Below are 24,482 nucleotides of genomic sequence, written 5' to 3' on the forward strand. Positions count from 1 at the left end.
TGCACGTCTTAATTTGAAGGAACCATTGAAGGGAGTTCAGTAGTGTCGTGTCAGGATGTGTTTTCCCCAAATTGTGGATGATGTCAGATCTCCAAGTGTCCTAGTACCACTGAGGAAAGCAGAAGCAGAGGTAGAAGGGACTCCCCATGCGACTCCCATTCTCTTTTCCTATATTCATCAGGAACCACATGTTGCCATGTAATTCAGTGTTGCCACGTAATCTCCACTGGCAGCCGTATTGACAGGCTGAGTGTAGGCTCCTGACAGATAATATGTGCTGTGGGAGGCTTTGTGCAAAGAGGCAATGCTCCAGCCTCCTCTGCTTCTGTCCAGCCCAAGGTTAAAGATATTACAAGCAGGAATCTTCCAGGCTTTCCTTCTGTCACAGGGATGACTCCCAGTCTGCAGTGTCCCAGTACAAGAGAGCAGAAATCCATACAGGAATCTCGTAGCCCTTACAGTTAGGAACCATTCAGCTACAAGAAAAGAGAAGCACTGCACTTCAAATATTTTGATCATTTAATTATTAACTTTGGTAAGAAATCCAGACCAAGAGAAACAGTACATACCCATGATTTACATTCCCATCTGAAAAGCTACTCAGGAAATAAGTGAAAACTATGGTTGAGTAATGGAGGCAGTGGGAGCCACTGAGAGTAGTAGCAGTATCTTCATAAGTCAAAGGTAAGATAATGATGGTCCCAGGGAAATCTACAGGTGTGCAGTCCATGTGGAACTCAGGTGTTTGCTGGTTTGCTTCTTATTTCAAAACAGAAACCAGGACTTGAGCACATTTTGTCCTTTGGTATGTGAGGTATCTAACTTACATGAACAGGTCCATTTTTTGCACTTCTCCACAGCAGAAATCCGCTCTCTGCAGAACAGTGATTTAGATTTTCCTCTATTTTTTGCCAGTTGTGTAATTTTTAATCTGAAAATACTGTCATAGAATAATCGTTTAAGCCCTCCCCTATCCACTGGCAGGTTTCACAATTTTTTGGATTGTGATTTTACAGGACCAGTTGGGGACAGAAGGATCTCAGCAAGCTGGAGTCAATCCTGATGCTTCAGAAATTCTGCAAGTCAAGAGAAGGCAAATGCAGCTTTATCAGAAGTAAACAGAAACATGACATAACATAAATAGATTTTCATCTTGTCCTGCAAATCCTGTAGCTTTTTCAGGTTTATGTGAAACACAATAGATGGCATATAAGAATTTTTGTTTTAAGAGGTAACCAAAACATTGCAATTTATAACTGATCTTTTTAATTTTGTGTGGATACTTTGTGATTTCTCACTGAATGTATTACAGATTCTGCTATTTATTTAAAGCTGTAAATGAAATTAGTACTAGATGACTGGCAGGCTCAGCTTTGTATCATGGATGGTAGAATATTAAATAATTTATAATTAATAAATCAGGTGACTCTTATTCCATGTTTGTAATTTTTGGAGATTTTTATGTTCCTGGAATATTGACACCGTTGACCTAAGGGAGTAAAAAAGCACAATTCAGGTGGTTTAAGAGATGAACGAGTCAAAGGCCAGTGGGAGAAAAGTTATCACTGACTTGCCAAAGGCAGGCCTTCTAGCAGGCTCAGGGAATCTGTTCTAGACTATCAGGATGTATTCAGGTCACAGTCAGTTCTTCAGTTTTTTTCCAAATCTTCCCAAGTAAAAAATCAGAATTACTCTTTGCAGTACTAAAAACTCAGAATTGCTCTTTGCAGCTATTGACAGATTAGGTAGCTGCTTAGAGAAGGTTGTAAACCCTGGAATTCAAGTGAGAATGACATCACTATTTTAAGAAATTGACTCTTCACAAACAAGTCTGTTCTTTATATCCTCATTTAATAACAATCCCTGTTTTTCAAATTTCTGTGCAGAATCATTGGGCAAAAGTTACACAATCTGACAGGTACATCTTATGAGAACTCTCAAATTATCCAATGACTTTAGACAGATTTTTTGTAGCATTTAGTACTACTAGCTCTCACTGGTTAAGGACATAAAAATCATTGTAGATCTGGAGCATAGCATGTCATTATTCTCTAGTCAGGAATAAAGTGGGTGATTCTAGTTCTGAAAGTTTGTTTGGTTTATCAATATGAAATGCATCACTAATAAAATTTGTAGTTATTTACTCACAAAAGGCTTTTAAAAATAATTATCCTGACTGATCCTCTCTCCTCAGGAAATTCCAATGGCTGCAATTTTGCAAACTCAGCCCCATGGTGATTCTTATGTGTGTGAAAAATGGTACTGGCTTTAAGAGCACACACTGATAGCTTTGAGGTGTCAGGGTTCAATGAGTGGAGAAAAAACACACCTTAGAGAGGAGCATGAGGAGAAGAGGAAATGTCTGGCAGCAGCTGAGCTGGGAGAATTTTCACAGCTTGAAAAGCAGATCTAGAAACATATCAGGGCCTTTCATTGTTTGGGGAAGAAATGGAGTAGCTTTACTTTCTAATCTGCTCAGCTAAAAAATGTGGGCTTATTTCAAAGCCCACAACAGAAAAACTGTCACTGACATTCTAGCTAACACTCTTAAGGCTATTTTCAAGATGGTGATGTAGGATGCCCCATGTAGGCCATGAGAAAATATCAGCCATATTTTTTGTCAAAGATGAGGCATTTAGGGAATGAGTAAAACTCTCAATCTTACTTACCATTTGTCATTCCAAAGCTCTCTCCTACTGACGTGACCTTGATGAATCCTGAATTACAGCGTTAATCCAACTGGCAAATTTTGTCACCTGGGTGTAAACTCCTGGCTTGTTTTTTAACCCACATCCCTCTCCCCAGCTCACAAGGCCATATACGTAGTAGGAGCCATTTGCTACACAAGTCAGTGGGCCTCCAGAGTCTCCCTGAGGAAGGAAAGCACACATGTTCAAAGCATGAAGCAAAATAGTAACGAAAATCAGAATGCTTCTCTCATCACAAGACTTTGAAGCTGTAATGATGGTTTTTTTCTGACAGATGTACCATCAGATGCTGCTTAGCCCCTAAGTGGACTTGCAGTTCTGTGACCAGGTCAAATGATACCAGACTTTTTGGCTGTAAGTTTTAAGTTTTTTCCAGTCTGTGACATAAATCTGACAAGATCACATGAAATTTCCCAGGCATGAAAGTATCAGGAATTCAGAGCCTGAACTCAGAAAGATAAAGATGGGATCCCTGGCATTAATGAAAACCCAAGCTGTCTCACACTCCTCAAAATAGCCTGAGTTGCTTACTTGCCTTTTTTTTTTTTTTTTTTGTTTGTTTTGTTTCTGATTTCTATTGCAAAATATGCTTTACAGTGGTAATTTTCACCTTAGGAACTGTTGTCCAAACTGTTTCCTACCTTTCAATGGTATAAGTGTGAACTTGTTTCACATTTGTGTTAGCTGTAATAAAGAGAAACATCAATACTGACTCCTTGCAATCTTAGCTCTGATAGTGAAAATCAGATTAGAATTGGCAGTCAAGGTAGAGGCCATGACAAAACTGAGGAAAAACAAAAGGAGCAAGTTTTCATGTTATTATGACAAACTGCCTCAGAAGTATCTTGATTCCACAGATCTGCCTGTAGGTGACACTGGCAATATTAGCTCTAAGGATGTACAGCTCAAGAGTATTGCAGAAAGGCTGTTGAAATACACTGATGTGAGAACAGGTACATATGCAGCACATTGCCAAAGTTCTGCACAGCCTGACTCTTTACACACACAAAAAAATAGTGTTTAAATACAGAAAAAGCCACACACCTGACAAGAATCAATTCCGGGTTTCCGAAGACGTCCTGCACAAAACATGCTGTCATCCAGTTTGTCTTGATGTAAGTTGGGTTCATTGCATTTCCTCTGTGAAATCAGCCTGACATTGGCGTCTAACAGCTGATTGGATGGGTCACCTATGGGATGTGCACCAAAAAAATGGAGTCACTTTCTTCTCATTCCTGTCATATTCAAAATTTGTCTTTTATTCAAAATGCAAGCTTGCTGGTCAAAAAAACGGGATGGGGGAAGAGAAGGGGGGATGATGCATGTTCTAGCCTGGGAAGGAACAAACTATCTGGCTGAAATAATGTGCTTCCAATGAGCTGGAGCATGAAGTTTCAGTCAGGACAGCGTTGTTGTCTAAATTAAAGTTAAGTCAGGTATTCAGAATTTGGTTCCAATCAGCTCTCTCTGTGTAATCCTGCTTTTCCAAGGTGCTGGTTTTCTGCAGCTCCCAGAGGTCCCCGTGGGACTTTGAGCTGCTCAGTGCTTCTCAGACTGGTTCTATTAGATGCTTTAACATGCAAGCTAATGAAACAGATGAAAACTGAAAATCATACAATATTTAAGGGCAATGATTAATTACAGTGAATCTAAAGACATAACTTGACATCTAAAGGCAATAGCCTTAGTTTCAAAGTACTACATCTGTAGATAATTAAAGGTGGTTTATAAGTTTGGTTCTGCTTGAGTTTCAGGAAATATTCCATTTCTGCAGTGATTTCCTGAAATGCTAATAATAGCTCTCCTCATAGAAGGAGCCATTTAGTTTGAACACGTACAGGGTACTTGATATTCTTTGTTGGGGGGAAAAGCCATAAAATCCCCCTTACCCTTTTAAGAGAGACTTTATTTGGAGCTTTAAAAAAAGTCCATTAAATTCTGTTGGTGCATTCTGATCAAATGAACACACTTGTCTCTTGTGCACTTCAATGGGAGTTATGTGAAGCTCATGAATTGTATTAGGCTGTTTCAGTCACTAAGCACTAGGACACCTACTGCAGCCTCAGTGACAGGTTTTCCTTCTGCTGCTTCACAGCAAAATATCAATCAGAACATGAGAAAATGCATCTTTCAGAAAATTGCCATTATCATTTTTTAAGCATAAAAATTTCTCCCATTAGGATTTACCATGGGCAAGAAAGGTTTTTGGATAGAGCTGGTTGAACTTGAAAAGCTTGGAAATTTTTTTTTATTTTTCAGTACATCTGAGGGTCCAGATGCTGCTTCCAAAAAGCTTTATCCTACCCAATGGGCTGGAAAACCATGTGAAAATTCCCGTCTTTCTTGGTGCTGTCTTGAAACACACAAGCTATATGATAGCCTCTCTTGATACTTCCTTGCTTCTGTAGCTGGCTTCAGATAAAACCATGACATGGAGAGTTGGATGGCAGGCTAAAAAATTCATCAGGCATCTTATCAGAATTCTAACAGGTTTGGTTGATTTAGCAGTTAGAGATTTCTGCTAATGAGTAATTTGTGTGGCATGGCTTAGCTGAATTTATTTTTTAATACCCTGTCTTGGTTTCACCAGTGTCTAGATCCTCATTTGTGTCTGGAAATTGCTACTGGAAGTAGCAGCCCACCATGCCACTAGAGTACCCACCAAAATCCAGTTAGCCCACAAGTACCTGTCTCTGTGTCACCCCATCCAGCAATGAAGCAGGAAGTCCCAGCAGGAAGGAAGAAGTCTGGGAGACATGCTATTTTCACATACTTTGTTTCCACTGCACAGTAACCATCAACAGGCTGCAGTTTAAGCAGTGCTGGAGAGGAGATAAACAATTACAAAAATATTTGGAGCTAATTTTGATCCCTAACTATTGTGAGCAGTTGTTACCATGCCAAGCTGCATAAACCCAGCATCCCATTTGCCCCCCTATGCTGGACCTGCTCCCATTGTTTGGCTCCTCCTGAGCAGTGACTTCTGCCTGCCCATCACAATTTACATCCCGAGATTCAAGCGGGTCTAAGTCAAAATTTGGCCTGATTATTTGCAGAGCATAGCATCAATGAGAATTTTACATTCACTTTGGTGGGAGAGAGGCACTTCAAACAACAAAGGTTGGAGGTGAGCCATGTGAGTATCAAATAAAGGATTTACCAATATCATTGTATAGGGCACGACCCGTCTCCTCTCTGTATTTGCCATGTAAAATTACTTCCACTGCATCAAATATTTGCTCATGATCCTCTTTCTTCTTGAGGTTTTGTTTGCCAAGGGCTACTTGGATCTTTGTTTCTAGGTTTCTGCGGAAAAAAAAAAAGTTCTTTATGTACGGACATTTTTTATCAGTGGGGGTGCACTTTTAGTAACAGGAACTCAAGATATTTCTTTCTATTGTAAAGCTTGGCCAGAAGATTTCCTAAAATCATTATAGGAAGGCTTAGATAGGAAAGTAGTGGTATTGGAAAATGCATGTTCTCTTAACTTGTTGCAGTCATGAAATAAAGTGATTTTAACCTGCAATCAGCTGTAATTAAGCTGATTTTCTTTCCCTTTTAGGGCAGAGTAGCAGCATGCACACAGTCTATTACTGTGGCAGTGATGACGAGAGGCAGCTCATGTAGCCATGGCAGTAGAGTTGCTTGCCAGTGTCTGAGTATATTTAAATTATTTCCAGTGTGTAATTTACCTGTTTACTAGGGTGGTGGTTTCCAACTGATTCAACACAAATGTTGGAGGAAATGTAGTATTCTAAGCTAGCTGACACAGAAAAAAATTAAAGCTACACACATATTTTGACTGTTTTGAAGAACTTAATTCTGATGTAATAGGTGATGTTGCTTATGGCATCCCAATATCTCCTGAGGTTTGCATAGAGTTCTTCTTTTACACATTGCAAAATCTTCCTACTTTCCTCCTTTTTTCCTGTCACACAACTTTTTGCAGCTCATTTTATTTAAGTGGTGCCTAAGTTTGTTATTTCAGCAAGCACCATTTTCAAGTATATAAACATTTTTATGCATGTATTATTTTTTTTCTGTCCACATATATGTTTTCCTTTCAATTTGACTCCCAGCAATTAATTTGATTGCAAATAATTTTGATACCAAACTGCCTTTACTAGCTATCCCGATTTTTATACATTTGTCTACCCTAATGATAGGACATGCACTTACTCAAGGCAGTGTGCAGCAGTAAGAACCCAGCATGATTTAATTAGCACTCCACCACAGAAATGTTTATTCCCATCTGGAGTCTGTATCTGCAGAGATGCCATCCAGGGATGTTTTCCAGGTGTAGCCTTGGATCCACCATAGATCTTCTTGAGTGTCCTACGAACTTCTGGTTGTCCACATGTTTGGAATACTTCAGGGGGGTCTGTAGGGGGTTCTGTTGGGGTCTCTTCAGCTGCATTGGAAGAGACAGCAGATGTATAATGCAGAGTTAATATCAGACTGGAAGAGTTAAGCAGCAGGGAGTCCCCTACTGCTCTAGACCACCTATGTGCTACCAAATCACTTGATTCTAATTCTTTACCTGCGCAGAGTGAAACATCACAGTATTCCCAATCCACTTCATTATTTTTCCTGATGTAGCACCAGGGTTTTTCATCCTCATCAGGATTCCTGAAGGGAACAGTTGAGAGAATCAGCCAGCAGGAATGGGGAAATCTCCATGAAACTAGTGAAGGAGCTGAGGATTCTAAGGGAGAAGCTTCATGTTCCCATATGGGAGATCAACAAAAGATAATATTTCATAAGATTGACAAAGAAGATGCCTGAGCAAGGCATACAGTACTGCCATATTACTATTGCCATGTCTACTCCCTATATTAGCCATAAGAAAAATGTGGGACTGGTTCAAAACAAAGAGGGCAGCTTCTGGAAGCCTCATATCAGCATGATTAGAGAAGGTATCTCTAACATTCTGGTATTTTATGGGCAGGTAGTGTCTAAAAAGATGCAAGATTTTAACACCATTAGTTTCTCAAATTCATGAGCAGTTTGTCCTCAAGGATCTCTTTGATACAGACCTCTACAGATGCGTCTTCAAAATATTACCTGCAGAAGTTGTGTTCACCAATGCCATGTGTGTCAGCATCCTCCATAAAGGCATTAAAAGGATGGTCCAAGAGATGGTGGGAATTCCAGTGCAGGCAGGTCCTGCCATTTTCTGCTTGGTTCACTCTACCTCTGTAAGTAGAGGAGTCCTCTTCATAACAATCATTTGGTCCTGTAGAAAGAAAATGACTGAAATGAACTTATGAAAATGACTTTTGTGTTGTTCCTTGCTCAAAGTGGTTCCTCTTCCTTCCCTTCCTTGTCGTACATTCATTTTATGGAGGATCAAAAGTACCTACTGGACCAAGTAATTATGTTCCTTATTGTGCACAGGCCAGAAATTAGAATAATATCCCAACATCTGTCCATCTTCTACCTTGACTGACTTTAAATGTCACTCATCAGAAGCAGTCCCCTCAGCCTGGGGAGTCACAGGCAAACAGGCAGGCATCTTCACTACATCAGATTTTGAATGTTTAAGGAAATCCTGACATTTCTTCTCTTTGTGATGTATAACCTCTGAGGACCTCTGGACCTCACTAACCATGCACCAGTGGGACCTTGCCAAAGCACACTTAGAAAACACCAAGATGGGAACTCTTTCAAGCCCCTTTGCCAGCAGCAGCAGCAGAAGTCAGCCTCTTCCCCTAACCCTCTCTCCAAGGTCCCCGGTGCCCCGGTGTAGTCAGGCTCTTGGAGCAGTGACAGGAGGTCACCACAGGATGCTGCAGCAATAGCATCAGCTGGTCTGGCTGCAGGGGGAAGCAGCCCCTGCTCCCTGGAGGTTCACTCCTCCCCCTGAGGGGCTGTGACATACCGATCTCGCAGAATCTCCCTCTGAAAGGTTCAGGGCACTTGCAGGTGAATTTTGATCTGTATCTGTTCCGTATGCAGGTGCCTCCATTTTTGCAAGGGTTTGGTCTGCACTGTTTGGATGCTGCCAATGTGGAAAACACAGAACAGCCTTGTCAATGTGCTGAACACTACACAGACACTCTCACTGGGGAGAGCTCCCACTCAGCCTGTTGGCTTTAAGTTCTCATGAAATCTTGTAAAACACATATCTCTGGGGGTTTTACCAATGACTGAACCACCACCCTGCAAAACAAGCATAACTCATCACTGGCCAGTGATGGATGGGAGCAGCAGCATTTCTAGGGCAGGACCACCCTCTGCAGTGAGTGATTTCCCACTGCAGACTGGCCATGGTGCTGTCCCCACCACAATTTGTGCCCAGCTGAGCGCTCACCACGCTGGCAGGAGGGTCTCTTGTAGGGAGGCTTGCAGCTGCACTTAAAATAGGGTGTTGTTAATGTAATCAGGCAGTCACCAAAGTGGCAGTTCTTCTCCAGACACATGTCCTCCACTGTGGAAAACACACATAAAGTACATCATCAGCATTTGTGTGTGCACAGGAGCTGTGCCCTTGCAGGGATCACAGGAAGGTGCCTTCCCTTGATGCTCTAAGGAAGCTTTCATTTGGCAGATGTGGACTCTGGGTCTCACTTCTTGTTCGCAGCATCTATGGCAAAAAACCAATGAGCAGCTCCCCACTGCCCACCTTGCAGGGCATAGAGGAGCACTCTCTGCACTCCTGAAGTTTATTTCACTGGATGCTCTTTAGACAGACTTTGGCCTGGATGAGGTCCTAAGAGCTATGGACATGAGTGCTCCGGGCTGTTCGAGCACTCAGCTCAGCAAACAGCGGGTTTATAAAGTTGCAACAGTAGCATTACCTGCCAAAATGAGGACTTTAGGTTAGCAAAAGAGGCATTACCTTTTTCACATGTAGTCCCACCATATGGCTTGGGGCAGTGACAGCTGAAGTCACTTCCCTTGGCTTCACACGTACCACCATTCTTGCAGGGGCTGGAGTAGCATGAGTCTGTAGAGGTAAGGATGGAGATCTTTCAGCATCTCAACCTTCATCACCTGCTCTTTCTTCTTGCATTTTGTGGTTGTCAGAGTCTGTCTTCCTGGGCACAGCATCCTCTGTAACAAGTGCTGTGCTTGTGCATCAACTCAGCACCCACAGGAGTGGTATGAGTTGCTGCAGAGTTTATTCCAAGCTGCAGTGGCTCATGGCTTTGGGTCTGGACATCCTCTACCCCCCTATTACAGAGTTGTAATGGGGCAAGTTCCTTCCTTTGATCAGAGATAGATTTGTCTCTGTGGCATTGTCTCTGGACTGAGTCTGCCTTTATGGACTGAGTCTGGAGTGATGTGGATTTGGCAATGTCCTGTTTAGAACATAGCATTAAATCTCCTCTGGAAAAGCCACCACTACCATTGCACTCTACCAAACCTCTGTGTGGCTCTTGCCTAAAGGGAGCTGGCACATGCTAAAGTCACTCATGTGCTGCTCCTTACGTTGTGCATAACATCTCTACTGCAGTTCAGGCTGCCAGGAGCAATTGGTACTGGAGACAGCCCAAAGTCAGCTCTGCTGCTTTGTACCAGGGGATAACTGGGAGAGTGTTACAGGCAACTTCCCTGCCTCCCCTTTTGAGTCCCTTGAGCAATCTCTAGCATCCTTTCCTCTTCTCCTGAAGTTTAGCAAAACAAAAAATGAAAATGAAATAAAACCTCTGCAACTGATAAAAGAAGAAAAAAAAAAAAAAGAAAAAACCTGCTCTACATTTGGTTCCTAGCATAAATACAGAACATATATCCCATGAAAACAGCAATTACATCTTACTGTGTCTATAGACAAATAAGTCTGTGCTTTTTTGTAGTAGCAATCAGAAATGTTCTGCATGATCAGAATCCACCCTGTGAAACCTGGAGATAAAACACAGGATCCTTACAAGGGAAATACAAAGAAGAACATTGCAAACAATTCTCCTAACTCATCCCTTTGATGCAGGCATTTCGAGAGCAGGCTGGCAGCCAGGCCTGCCACACTCATGCTTCAAGCACAGGGTTGAGATTTTACCCCTTCCTTGCCTTCCTGCCCACCCGTGACAGGTACCTCTCCTGTAAGTGAAGTCGCCTACAGATTTCTCCATCCAGCTAAATTCCTCCGAGAGCTCCTGCTGGAGGTTGGTGTCCTGATTTGCTTCTATATAGTAGTAGTTCTCGTAGTTCTCATAGTCCTCAGTCTCATCTGCAGGGAGGGGTGAGAAGAGAGTGAAAGAACAGAGGATTAAAACTGGAACAGGAATTAAAATTGGAAGCAGACAAGTTGTGAAAGAAGTTATCCCTGAGATGGACAGTACTTTTCCCTTTCAGCTGATTTCGGATGTCAGTGGGTTTAGTAACCATCTTGAGGACCAAAGATGCTGTTCAGCTCTTCCTTGGCATAGACAGAGCTCACCTGAGCACAGCTGGCCCCAGTGCTGCCCTCGAGGATGCTCCTGAGGGGCACTGGGGCTCTGGCTGCCCGGCTGGCTCCGGTGGTGACAGCCAGGATGCCCCAGAGGGAATGCAGGCCAGGTCTCCAGGCAAAGGCGTAAGGAGTGTGGTACCACAGCCAGGACTGACCATAAGGCTGGCACCAGCACAAAAAGAGATTTAGGCTCCTATAAGAAGAAGGGATTTTCTTTGTCCAGCTGCTTTGCTGACTATCACCGCTGCTGCAGAGAATGAGGCAGGGCCTTCCCCAGCATGGAGGCCCTGCTGTGTGAGGGGACAGAGTCCCATCCCAAGAGCAATTGGGGGGACAGAGTCATCCACCTGCACGAGTTTGTGACTTCTCACCCACAAAGCAGCCTTTGACAGTGAGGGCCTGGCACTGCAGCCATGTGCTGGCTGAGGAGCCCATCCCTGCCTCGGCAGCTATGGCCTACAGGGGCCGGAGCCCTCATGGACCCTGCAGGGAGCGCGGCTCTGCCAACCACACAGGGGGTGTTTGATTAAAGTGGACTGGCGGCTCCTGCCACAGGTACAGCTCTTGCCAGTGGAAGCCACTCCAGTGTTTCAAAGACAAACTATGGTAATGAGCAAAGCTAAGCTACGTACAGAGACATTTTAAAAAGCTCTCCCCTAGGGCTGGACCGATGGCCCCATGGATAATGCTCTGCCTTGAACTGATTATCGACTGCATTATCTTAGTTTTCTCTCCTCATTCGTTCACTTGCAGCCTTTATCTTTATTCTTTCTTTGCTTCTGAAAAAAAGAAAGAAATTCCACGTTTGTACAATGGGTGTTTTATATTTCATATTAAAATAGAACCGTCTTTTTTTCTTCTCTTTTTTTTTTTCCTACATGCCAACTCTCGTTTCTCACAAAAAAAAAAAAAAAAATAGAGGAAAGTTTCACCTCATTTATTGCTATGTCAAGTCAAGACTCCTTTTCCTCAGCTCATTATTTCCACAGGAGCCGAGTCTCGACTATGTGCAAGTGTTGCAGAAGTGTACGCCTTGCTGAGGAACAGAAGGATCTCGCTGAAAGATAAGGACATTGTCTACACTGAAAAAAATTAAAATTAATGTGATGTAGTTAAGGAAGAAAAACAAAAAGGAAGTTTTGCCTGAAATGCAGCCTCCAAGTTCACTTTGTTGGAGAGGAGATTTTGCAAACGACTTGAGGTTGAGGGAACTGTCTGAAGTAGTCTGATTTTTTATGCCCTGTTTATTTTCAGAATCTTAGAGGGGCATTCTGGCTTTTATTCCACAGATGCTGTCTGAAGGATGGGGTATCCTTTTTTATGGAAAAATATACCTGCTTAAAGTTATGAAGGATGAACAGGGGAGCAACGGCTGCGAAAGGCGCAGTGCAAACATGCCACCATGCTTTACAGAGGACTCTCCTGAGTCAACAGAGGAAAAATTAGTGCCCTGAATGAGGGCAAATAGCTAAGCCATTGCAGAATAATCTACCCTGGTTTTTAAGCCAACTGCTCTGTGTGTGTTGTTAAGAAATGACACTACTGTCATTTGACTTTCGTTTGGCATGATTTCTCAGCAACAGATTAGTCATTTATTAAGAATACTTATGTAATTACTTGACAGGTTATGAATGATTTTTAAGTTCAGCTGTTCTGTAAACAAGATGGCCAAGATGTAATTCACAAGGTTTGGGGGCACAATCCCCCATGTGCACTGATGGGGCAGTTTTGGGAGAGGCTATAGCACACCTGCTGAGTTTGGCACCCAGCTGCCCTTGAGGAGGGCAGCTTCAGGTAGCCAGGGCTGAGGTAAAGCAGGCAACCCTGGGCAAAACCCTCAAGGGCTGGCATTACCATTACAAGAAATTTAATGGCCAAGGAATGGAGTTCAGGGTGCATGTGGAAAGGGCTCAGAAGACATGAGCAAAGCCTTTTGGGTACCCTGTCCCCCATGTGGATATGGGAGTCAGGAAGCTGAGGCTACTACCTAGGAGACCAGCCAAGGCAATGTAAGAGTGCAGCAGATCTGAGAAATGACCAGTGTCCCTGCTTTCCCCATTGCTATCCCTCTTCATGAAACTGAGACACAGACATAGCTCCTACAGGTCACATGAGTGATATTTCCCATCTCCCAGCTGCTCCAGCTGCATGGAGCAATGAAAAACAAAGACCAGAAAACCCTCACTGGGGCATATGATATCAAACTAAGAGATGTCTTCTTATTTATCACTGTTTTGACACTAAATAACTATTTGGCTTCCACATCTCTTATTTAAGAAGTGCTCCCATTCCAAATTTTTAAATTATTCATAACAAGCCATAGGTTTAGTAAAGTAAAAACAACACTTTTTTTATCTGAGCACATAATTAAAGCACAAAGTCTGATACACTGGTTGATTTAAACATATTACTAAATCAGAGTGTTCGTTCTTTGTAAGTGCTGGAAAACCTTAACATGCTTAAAAAAGCAGTGATCTGACATTTGTCACTGAAATGTGACTATTACATGAAATTAAATTAGACATCCTGCATGCAAATTTTCAAAGAATAACTTTCCTCTGTGTAGTACAAAAAATCCCCCCGTAATTGATAGACAGAGATTGACTTTTAAAGCTTCAAATCAGCTTTGAGGTCTGGGTGATCTTTTAAACTGTGCAAGCTTTCATCTGCAGTTTTTCACATTGCCAAGAGCTGTCAATCAAGCGATGGATTTCTGATCAATATCCCCTTGTTCATTAGCTGACACGGGCTCTCTGTTACGGAGAGAACAGATACCCCAACGCCGACAGTCACACTGGTTTCAAAACCTTCCCTGGATCAAGTGATGACTAATGTTCCAAGTGGGAAAGTGATGCATTAGGATGCCATCGGGTGACCTGAATTGCGAGGTAACTTTGTTGGACTGCAGTTGTCAAGATGAGTGATGTGCAGAGTTAAAGCCTATTACCAACACACATCAAGAGTGCCAGAAAGTACCCAGCATTTATTCAAGCTCTCTGAACCTCTGGAGACTGACTGAAATCTGGCCTAATTTAAGCAGGATGAGTTTTCCTACCACCCCCCTAAATACTTTTTGTCCCCAGCTCTGAGATTATTGCAGTGTTATTTTTATGAGGCTGAAATCCTGACTGTATTTTAAATAATGAGATATTCCCCATTTACTTCTGCAGAGATGAGACCTCACAGTATTTCCTCCCTTCCAAGCAAGCTGTGGCTGGGAGTAGCTGCAGCTTCAGAAAGAAGGGAGACCAGCTAACAACAAAGCCAGAAAGCCTTTCAAATAGTTTTGTGGCTGTTACTTAAAAGCAGTTTTGCAGCACTTTTTTCCTCAGAGGGATGGATGCAGGTGAAGGGGAATCGTGATGGCTGAAGGAGTGGAAACTTTAAGGGGGATGGGGAGAAGAAGATTGTGGGAACAGTGGGGGGACAGATGTAAGGACCATACACCATAAGGCAGGGAATGAGTTAAGAAATTGTTAAAGCTACCATCAAAAGGCAGATCAACCAGTTTGCACAAGGCTGTGTAACCCTGAATCAAGTGCATGACTGTGATCAAATATTTGCAGAGCCCAAATACTGAGCTCAGACATAAAAATGATTTGGAAATTTGTTTTCTACACACAAAACAGCAACATTGATTTGGGCACTGCTGTATGAGAGATAAGATTTCTGGTTTAACCTGAAAGCCCAAATACTACTGAAATGAACAGGAATGCAGATGAATAATGGTATACTAACATTCACCATATTTTTTTGCAGGAAAATCAGCAAAATTATTGTGACATTTAATTAGATATGCATTATAAACTCAGACATTGAAATCAAGAGAAGAAAGAGCAGGGCTTACCTGCAAAAATACGGAACTTTTTAATAAAACCATAATCTTCTACATGGCCCACATAGACTGTGAAAGGATATACAAATCCTCAAACATCCTACACATCCTCACACAATATTCATCACAGCTTTTCCCTTATCAACATCTTAATGCGACACAGCCTTTAACGATTTTTACTTGCATGGGCTTGTTTCTGAATCTTCTAGCACTTGGGGCAAAGCCTTGCAGAGATAAGTTCCACAGTTAGCTGCATGCTGCAGGGGAAAGTCAGCCTTCATTTATTTGAGCTCCAGTTTTGATCCCCAACTATGGTCTTTGTTCATCCTTCTGTGAGGTTTGCAGCCCAGCACCATGACCTCTCCTCCAGACCATGGGCCACTGTCACCTACTGGTCCCCAAAGCACAGGAAGGCAGAGAGTGGCAGAAAAGTCATGGTTTGGGACAGAATTGAGAATTGCAGGTGTGGTCCAGGAGAACCCTGGGATCAGCTGTATGTTGGTACTGCTGCTGTACCTCTGTTTTTGTTTGCAGTGTGTCAGACACACTCCTGGCTGGGACATGATGCACTGCTGTCTCCTGCAGCACACATGGAGGTCTGAAAGCACTCACCATATTACTTGTCCAAAGTCAAACAGACTTTCTACTTGATCACAGACCATATTTTAAGCACAACAAGGCTCTTCATGAAGTTAAAATAATTCAGCACTGGGCACTAGGAAAGGGTCTTGATGAAGCAGGTTGCCAGCCTCTCAGTTTTGTGGCAGGCAGAAGTTGAAATGATGAAACTGAAACCACTTACCTTCCATCATGTTGGCCCAGAGGGAAGAATGGGTAGCCTGCATGAGACAATAAAGGTCAGAGAGTCATTTTCTGGTTAAAACAGAAACCAGCACGGAGCTTTGCTTACAGTACAAAGTTCTGTTTGCCCCTAATGTTGCACATCCAGATAAGGCTATTCCCCCCCACACTTTGGAGCCAACTGACCTAGATTTTTGGAGCTCTTTCAAAAAGGTAACAAAATGTCAACAACCCACCAGAGAGGACTGGCTTTTCCAAGAATACCACCTAAGCTGCTGGGCTGGTCTGATTTGGGGCAAACATGACCTGAATGGGTTAAGTTTTCTCTTTGCTTATGAGGTGGTGGCACACTGATTATTTGTCCAACTTCTCTGAGATGCTGACAGAGGCCACACTCCAGCTGGCTGCCAAAGCTGGAGGCTGGGAGGTGCCTGGGCATGGCAGAGTGGATGTTGGGCAGTGCAGCACGGCCCAGCACCTTACACCTGGTGCACCCAGTGGGACCTGGACCCCTGAGCTGGAAGGCTGTTAACAATCTTTGGATGTAGGAGAATATTTCTGGCACTCTGTGTCCCACCTTCAACGTGGGGCTCCAGCCTTTCCTGTTTGGCTCATGATCAAGGGCAAGCAACAAAAGGGAACAGAAGAAGAAGGAAAACAGCTCTTAGCCTTTGAAGAGTGTGAGTGAGGTTCGTCTGAAAGGAAAGGCACTGACTTTACACCAGGACGCATCCCCAGCGTGACAATTTCCGTTTGCTTTTCCTCTTGCTCTAAATCCCAGCTGAGGACAGGATTACCTGCCTGCAGTGAGGATACACATCCTAACAGTGGGTGTGAAGGAGATTTGAAGTGCTATTCTTCATCCCTCACATAATTTTAGGGAGTAAAATGCATTTCCAAACAATTTAACACTTTAACACACATAGCAAAGACAGCATACACATGCAATTATTATGTGCATCTCTATATTGCTACAGATACAATTAGTTGTAAATATATGCCCTGTTTACTTGCACATTATACATTGAAGAAAGACATTCTCAGATAATGCTGGTTGAGACTAAGAACAAATGAATCAGAAGCAACGAATAAGAAACAGGACAAAATAAAAAGCTCAGAATTCACATTTGTGAATGTTTTCTGGAATATATAAATGAACTTTTGCTTCAGGCGCCTTTGCATCCCTCTTGTGTTTGAGCCAGGGAGAACAGAAACTCCAGTTCTCCCCTTCCCCACTGACTTTAATGAGAGCAATGTCCCCTGAGCCACTCAGCAGAGCCCATTCCCAGGTGCATTTGAGTGAGCCACACACATACAGAACTAAATCCTTTGCAGCTGGAAGGACACACATCCTCACACAATTGCCCCTCCTGAATGAGTGTGGAGATGATGGTAAATGAGAAGGCTGTAAAAGCTCTGTCCTTGGTGTATATGTTTCTTGAGTGCAGGTACAGCATTTGTCAGATCCTTTGCCAGACCCCAATGGAGACCACATAAAGCAAAGGTCTAATTGCTCCATTTACAATTTGTGATAGCATTCATCCATAAACACAGACCAAAACAAACTCTGCAAGTGTACTCTTCTCTTTTGGAGGATCTGATGAAGCAAAGAACAAGGAAGAAGCACTGGGAGCAGGATGATGCAAGAAACATTTCATCTCACTCTCCAGCTCTCTGTGCTGCCCTGCTGTCATGTTTGCCTTATGGGGTTGGAAAGGGTTTGGCTCTGAAAGGTTTGACTGAGTGAGCTTGTCCCTGCACTGGGGGCAGCCCTTGGCACTCCAGGGAATGCTGGAGGGTTTCAGCCCAGGCAGAGTGAGGAGCACCAGGCTGTTCTGTGCCTCAGTTTCCCCAGCTATAGGGTGGAGATCACTTTCACAATGCTCATACCCCGAGGAAATAGGAAAGATGAGAGATGATGCAGCATTGTGCTACACTACTTTCTTTCCTAGGCTATTCATCTGCTGCTCTGTCCAAACATGGGTAGAGCTGACCACAGAAAGGTAGGTACCCTAAAACTCCCTCTTGCAATAAAGTGGTGCCCTCATCAATGTGCAGGTTTACAGTATCACACTTCAGAGCAAGCAATGGCTTGGTGGCTGGTGACTGAGTCTCAGAATTTGATTCCTGCTTTTGGATGAAAGCACTCTGTTGCCACAATATAAATATTACTGGGAACAAAGGCTTCTGGAGCACTCAGCATAGAGTCCAGGAGTTAAACACAATCTTTACTGAAGGCTCCTGCATCTCCTTTTGTGCTGCAGCTCTCCCTCCTCGTGTGCCTGTCACAAACTGCAGCAGCAGAGCCACAGGGGGCAAAATCTCTGGCAGAGCTGACTTCTCAGCACGGAGAGTTCTCTCCTCTGTCCTGGGGTCCCCTGGACCACTCACCAGCCCACACTGGTTTTGAAGCAATTTCACCCCTGCTAGCCAGGAGAGGGCCAAATTTTCACTTTTTGACTCATGGCCTGAAGCTTGCCATGGTGGTGAGCAGCAGAGGAGGAGGAAGAGCTCACTCCTTCCCTCCTGTGTGCTGGAGCTCTCCCCTTCATCCCCTCCAGGAGAGGATGTGGGATGCAGGATGTGGGATGCAGGATGGGGATGCAGGATGTTAGAGATGGATACAGAAGAAGAAGGGGTGCAGAGGGTGGGGGTTCAGGAGGGGGCTGCAGGAGGGGCAGAGCAAGCAGGGCCTCCTGCCTGCAGTGCCGTATTGCTTGTGGCCAGCAGAGGAGGATCTTGTCCTTCCGACGAGGTGCAACGCTGAGCCCAAGGAGGAGCAGGATTTGAACAAAAGGAAGGGGGGCGGGGGGAGAAGAAACTGGACCGTGGGCTGGTTTCACCAAACGGTCTCCTTGCTGCAGCTCAACACCGATACTTTGTGTGCTCTCTCAAGAGGGAATAAAATCACTGGATTCTGTTCATAGCAGTTCTGCAGTGATGAGGGACAGAGCTGGAAGAATTTGCAGAGAGCAATTTTAAATTTTACTACTTCAGGCTCATAAAAAAGAAAAAGAAAGAAAGAAAGAAAGAAAGAAAGAAAGAAAGAAAGAAAGAAAGAAAGAAAGAAAGAAAGAAAGAAAGAAAGAAAGAAAGAAAGAAAGAAAGAAAGAAAGAAAGAAAGAAAGAAAGAAAGAAAGAAAGAAAGAAAGAAAGAAAGAAAGAAAGAAAGAAAGAAAGAAAGAAAGAAAGAAAGAAAGAAAGAAAGAAAGAAAGAAAGAAAGAGAAAGAAAGATAACAACAACCCCCAAACAGTAAAAAGAAAAAAAAAAAAAAACGAAAGGACATTTTACATAGGTACAGTGCACTGCTGACTATGGAGCCAACTACATTTATAGGTCTCCAAGACAAAAATTGTGAAAATCAAAATATCCTAATTTCACCTGGCCTTTGTTGTATTTTGTCACTGTAAAGATTAGCACTTCACTAAAAGTTCATTTCTTCAAAAAGAAACTTCAAAATTTTGCTAAATAGATTTTGTACTAATTACATTGCACATACATGATATATGCAATGTTTCCATTTCAACTCCTAAAGAAAGAGAGGCCAATGATATGTAATAGATTCAAACAGGAATGACAGAACCATTAGCTTTATCTCAGGATGGAATCCTATGGCTCTTTCTCAGACAAAAATGTCCAGTTAATCTCTAGCAGTTCTTTCTGAACAAACCCAGGAAGATTTGGCCCCAAATTCAAGGGAAGTTATTTATGGCTGCCAGGGCCATTCTGCAATTGAACTGTTTATTGTGTCTTGCTATTGCTACCTCTTATTGCAGTAAAAATGAATCACTAAAACACAAAAGCAGGTGGAGAAGGAGAGCAAAAAGGTGACAACTCAGGGTTATGATGTGAATTTATATGTGTGCAAAATAGACTTCCAGAGAAAACAGTGAAATCACTCAAGCTTGCATGACAGAGTAGCAAGAGAGACAAAAACTAGCACTATACATACACAGACTCTGCAACAAAGCACTACAGGAATTCCAGTATGAAACTGCATTGGTAGGAATTGGCTTTTTCACTCAATTGCATAAAGTCCTGCAAATTCTCCTGCAACTTGTCATGAACTGGCCTCTGTGGCAGAAAAACAAAGATTATGCTTTCATTTGTTCATCTGTGCAGTCACAGCTTTGCAGCCATGAAGGAGGTGGGATGGGGTTGAACTGGAGAATGAAGATGGATATTTGATCAACTTCCATCCACAAGTGACACAAGCCATGAAGGAGCCACGAGGGCAGACACAGCTACTGCCTTCTCGTAGTGAACCCCTTGATCCTGCTGACAGCTCTCAGTAGGAACCTTTGTCTGGGCTGCTTGCCAAAGGAGGAGGGAATCGACAGTTCTGATGCTCTTACAATCGGCCAGATTTTTGCCTGCAACCATCTTGGGTAGTGACAGTCTTTGAACTTCAAGGGAAAGTGGCTTTTCCAGCAATGACATTGTATTTCTCAGCCAAGGCCATGGCTGCAGGATAATGAAAGCAGGGCATATTATCATCTGGAGCACACATGCAACACATGTTGTGTTTTTAGCCTGGGAAACCATTCTCTGAAAGGATTCCACCAAAGCCTCTGAGTTCTTCACTTCTAACAAGACATCTCCTGCCTTCACACTGAACTGCAATTTGTGCATCAGACTAAATGGTGTGTTCCTTATCAACCAGTCCCAGAGTACCCAGAGAAGTTCACACTTAAATCTTTATTTTGCTGATTATTTAGTGGTGAACCTTTCCCATGGTAGCTACTCATACAAAACCCACAGGCATCCAAAAAAAAAGCAAGACCCTTCAGAGGCACCGCTGAAACCAGCTTGGTCCTCTGCTCAGGGGTTACCTGCTCCCGTTTCCCAAGAAATCAAAGTTTCCAAATTAATCTTTGCTCTGTGAGTGGTGGCCTGGTAGCAGCTGGATGTTTTCAAAGCTCACTGGTGATTGAAGTGCACTCGTGCTCCCAGGTGAAAAATGGGGTCAGCCTAGGATGCCACAGCACAGGGAAGCTACAAAATGTGTTTCAGGGGGCTGCAGGAGCCAGCTAGTCACACCAACAGAGTGCCTGTGCTATCAAACACTCCTGCAGCCAGTCCTGGGAATGCAGGTTATACTGCTAGACTTAAAGCTTATGCAAAGTCATTAAGTCCCTTTAGTTACACGGGATATCAACCTGCATGCTGCAGGGCATAAGCTGATTGCCTTGGGGGGTCAGCGAGGAACGCTTCCCTCTCTGAGAGCACTGTGCAAAATTAGCTGGGGGCGCTCCCAGGGCTTTGTTGCTTTCCTGCTGCATCAGGCAAATTTAGGAGAGCACTGCAGAAGGGCATTACACCTTATGGGCCACAAATCCAGGAGGGCTTGGCAGCATTCGCTTCTCTTCACAGTGATCAGCACAGCAGATAGTGAAGCCCTGTGTGCGTGGTGCAGCCCTGCAGTGAGGGTAAGGGAAGCAGCAGAGGGGGTTTACAACAGGAATGGATCCCTTGGGGGTCAGAAAAAGATGTTAGACAGACTTGACTTCGGAACACCCCAAAATGTTGGTCTCCAAGCACCTGAAGCAAGGAAAGACCTGCACTGCTGGCAACAGTGCCAAGAGCTCTCCATAGGCCCTTATGATAAGGGTTTCTTTTTTACAATTGTTTGATCTTAATGTGATACTTTTATCCTTCCCTTTCCACTACTAAGTGCACTTGGTTATTGGATTGGACAAGGCTTGTGATTTCAAAACACTTTCCATCACAACTAAGTGGACATCAATTTTTTGAAGTCCCAAAATATTCAGTGAAGAGCCACCTCTGCTACTCTGACCCTTGCAAGGCTTCCTCCCTGCTGCCAGGGATGGTGAGTTTGCAGGGATATCTGATACAAGGAAAAGGCCTGATCTGAACACCTGTAGATTTAAAAATAACTTTTTTTCCCTGCAAACATGTGCTGAATCACTTTAGAGCACTACTAAGTGGGAGCTGCAGGCTGGTGTATGGGAAGAGCTGTCACTGGAGTGTTGTGGGATCCAACTTCCTATTGTCCTATTCCAGACTTCTCTAGCCCAACTCAGCACAACATTTAAGCATGGCATTCAAATCTGAGTGCATTCCAGAAAAGTTGCTTCAGTACAAGTCTGGATAACTGAGGATAGACTCAGATGCAGCAGAGTTCTTTGGCTTTCTCTTTGAATTAATAAATTAATTAAGAAATACTTAACAATATAGTACCTTGATGGCAGGCACATTTCTACTACAGCATCTTGCTGAGCAGAAGTGGAATGAAAAGCAGGGGTAAAAAACCCAACCCAAGAAGACCTGCCATGTCTGAAGACAATCTTTGGTGCAGTTGCAACACAGATGCTAAAGTAAAGGACGAAATTCAGTGCTCACCATGCAGCTTTATGCCTTTTATGGAAATAGTACACATTCATGCAGATGGAACCAGTTTATTTTCAGGTAGTATGAAAGAACTGAATGAAAATTTTTGTTTTCGGATTCTGCTCCAAACCTGTCAGATCCATGAATGTCCAAGTATTTTCTTGTTCGATTATCACCGACTCAGCATGAACTACTGCTTAAACCCATGTTTGATTTCTGCTATATTTCACCAATAATATTTGTTAATCATCTTATTACTTCTAAAAACAGATTTAAATAAAAACGATAGTTCTAGAAAAGGATTAAACTAGTAATTTTAGAGTGTTTTCTGTGGTTTCAGAAAAGTGCATCTATTATCTTTTCATTCAAGCTATTTCAGTGCAACTTTTTCTTCAGGATAAATCATTAAGACAAATATATCCTCTCATAACTTGTTTGTCATGCAATGGTCACATCATGGCAACTCATTCCCTCTTTTTTTTTTTTTCTGGGATCCATGCCAAGTGCTAAGCCAGAAAACCTTGTTATATTAATTATGAAGAAAAAGCATGTTTTATTAAAAACTAGCCTGCTGAATATTCTGTCGTGCTGCTTTTCAGTGACAGCAGAATTGCTTTTGCATTTTAGCAATGTTAATGAATTTTCAGGGGCAGGGGGAGATATACTCTACATTTTCCATAGCAATTTTTAAAGCAAAGTCAGATTAAGACTGTCAAGCATTGAATCAATCTAACACTTTGGACTCATTAGAAAGAATCTGGGCAAAACTTCATGTTGTCTAAGACTGGCCCCATTTCTTCCTAACTGAGCATGAATTACCACTGCCCAATTCATGATGAGCTTATTGGTACTAGATGGGGTTTCCACAAAGTCTGTAAAACTGGCATTTAAGTACCCTAGAGCTGATCCCCTCAGTAAGATCCTACATCCATACTGACCAATTAATAATACACTAATTATTAATTACTCTACTGAGTTATGAGAATCACTGATCTCAAATTCCAGACTTTAAAAAAATCCATTAAACAGCCTCACTATATATTTTTCCCAAAGAATTCAATTTAAACACGTCAATATCTGAATTTTTGCAATGTATTTCAGTAAATATGAACCTGCACACATAGGAAAAGTCACTAAGAAAGCAGATGTTTTAAAGAACTTCAGATTCCTTCATGAGAAAATTTACTTGATTGCTTGGAAGAACAAAAGAAATTTTTTTTAAACTGACTTTTAACTTTCCTTTGATTACAAGTCATTCTTCCAGTCTTCTTTAAAGAGGAGATGAATAGATGTAGGAAAGTATATCAAGCTCTGCCAGAGCAGAGCTCTGGTCACCCCTAGCTGTGTTGAATATTTTGCCATTAACCTTCCTCCCACGTTAGCAGCAACGATAATTCAGTCATTCAAAACATATGGCTGAGGGAATTTCTACCTTTTACAGAAGAGTTTGCAAAACTGCCAAGGCAGGGCCTGCCTGACCTGTTTAACCAGACATTTAGGCCCTTCAGAATGAAGACTGGAAATAAGGAAGAAAGTTTTCACAGTGAGGGAGGTGAGTCAGTGGCACAGGTTGCCCAGGGAGATGGTGGATGCCCCATCCATGGAAATACCCAAGGCCAGGCTGGATGGAGCTCTGAGCAACCTGCTCTAGAGGAATATGTCCCTGTCCATGGCCAAGGGGTTGGAACAAGATGATCTTTGAGGTGCTTTCTAACCCAAAACATTCTATGATTTTAAGATGAGTTGCCCATGCTGCAGCCCAGGGTTTTGGAGCATTTCTTAGTGCCCAGGGCCAGGAGAGGGACCATGCTCCCCACCACAGACCACCCGGAGTGGTGTGGCCACTCAGTAAACTCAGGAGAGCCATTCCTAGACACTGTTAGATGTCTGCTTCAAAAAAACCCATGGGGCTCCCCTCTTATGATGCATTATCTTGGTCACCTCAGTGGCCTGAAATGCAGATACAGCAGAGCTACCACACAGAAAGAAAAGGAGAATAAAAACATACTCACACCCAAACATGTGGTCCCTAGGAGAATAACCAGTGGAAGAACCTGAAGTGTCAAAGCACTGTTAGCCATCCTTGTTTTTTTCTTGAAATTAGTTTTTTCTTCTTGCTTATGATTTTTCAGACGAGTCACAGTCTTTTGAGGCTGAGCTAATTCAGTGCAAATAATTAACCATGCTTCAAATATTGTTTAATGTTCAACAGATTGTCCTGATCAAATAATTGCATCCTGTCCAGATAATCACTGTATTGACCACTGGCAAATGTTTCAAATCAGTAAGTAACAAGGATGGGAACAGATTAAATTAACAATAAAAACAAGCATTTACCTTGTATTAGAATTATCTTTCATCTATTATTTTAAATTGGAAAAAAGTATGAATCA

The 24,482-nt window shown here is 42.7% G+C and overlaps 2 protein-coding genes across 2 annotated transcripts in view; one reads left to right on the forward strand and one right to left on the reverse strand.

Annotated features, from left to right (window-relative positions):
* NRAP (nebulin related anchoring protein) overlaps positions 1-1,432 on the forward strand; it is a 46,988-nt gene extending 45,556 nt beyond the window's left edge. Inside the window, exon 42 of the mRNA XM_063163173.1 lies at positions 1,017-1,432. Coding sequence (XP_063019243.1) covers positions 1,017-1,118 — 102 coding nt within the window. The 3' untranslated portion in view covers positions 1,119-1,432. The remainder of the gene's footprint in view (positions 1-1,016) is intronic.
* On the reverse strand, positions 502-24,246 carry HABP2 (hyaluronan binding protein 2). The gene is made up of 14 exons (XM_063163172.1): positions 24,102-24,246; positions 15,738-15,774; positions 10,744-10,878; positions 9,550-9,657; positions 9,022-9,138; positions 8,590-8,709; positions 7,773-7,944; positions 7,249-7,337; positions 6,888-7,119; positions 5,869-6,014; positions 5,396-5,530; positions 3,753-3,898; positions 2,670-2,870; positions 502-1,076 (listed from the first exon to the last, which is right to left on the reverse strand). Exons 1-13 carry the CDS (start codon positions 24,168-24,170, stop codon positions 2,694-2,696), a joined length of 1,683 nt encoding a protein of 560 aa, XP_063019242.1. The 5' UTR covers positions 24,171-24,246; the 3' UTR covers positions 502-1,076; positions 2,670-2,693.
* Positions 24,247-24,482: the final 236 nt, after the last annotated feature.

The sequence above is a fragment of the Melospiza melodia genome, chromosome 9, assembly GCF_035770615.1.
Source record: "Melospiza melodia melodia isolate bMelMel2 chromosome 9, bMelMel2.pri, whole genome shotgun sequence".
Classification (NCBI taxonomy): domain Eukaryota; kingdom Metazoa; phylum Chordata; class Aves; order Passeriformes; family Passerellidae; genus Melospiza; species Melospiza melodia.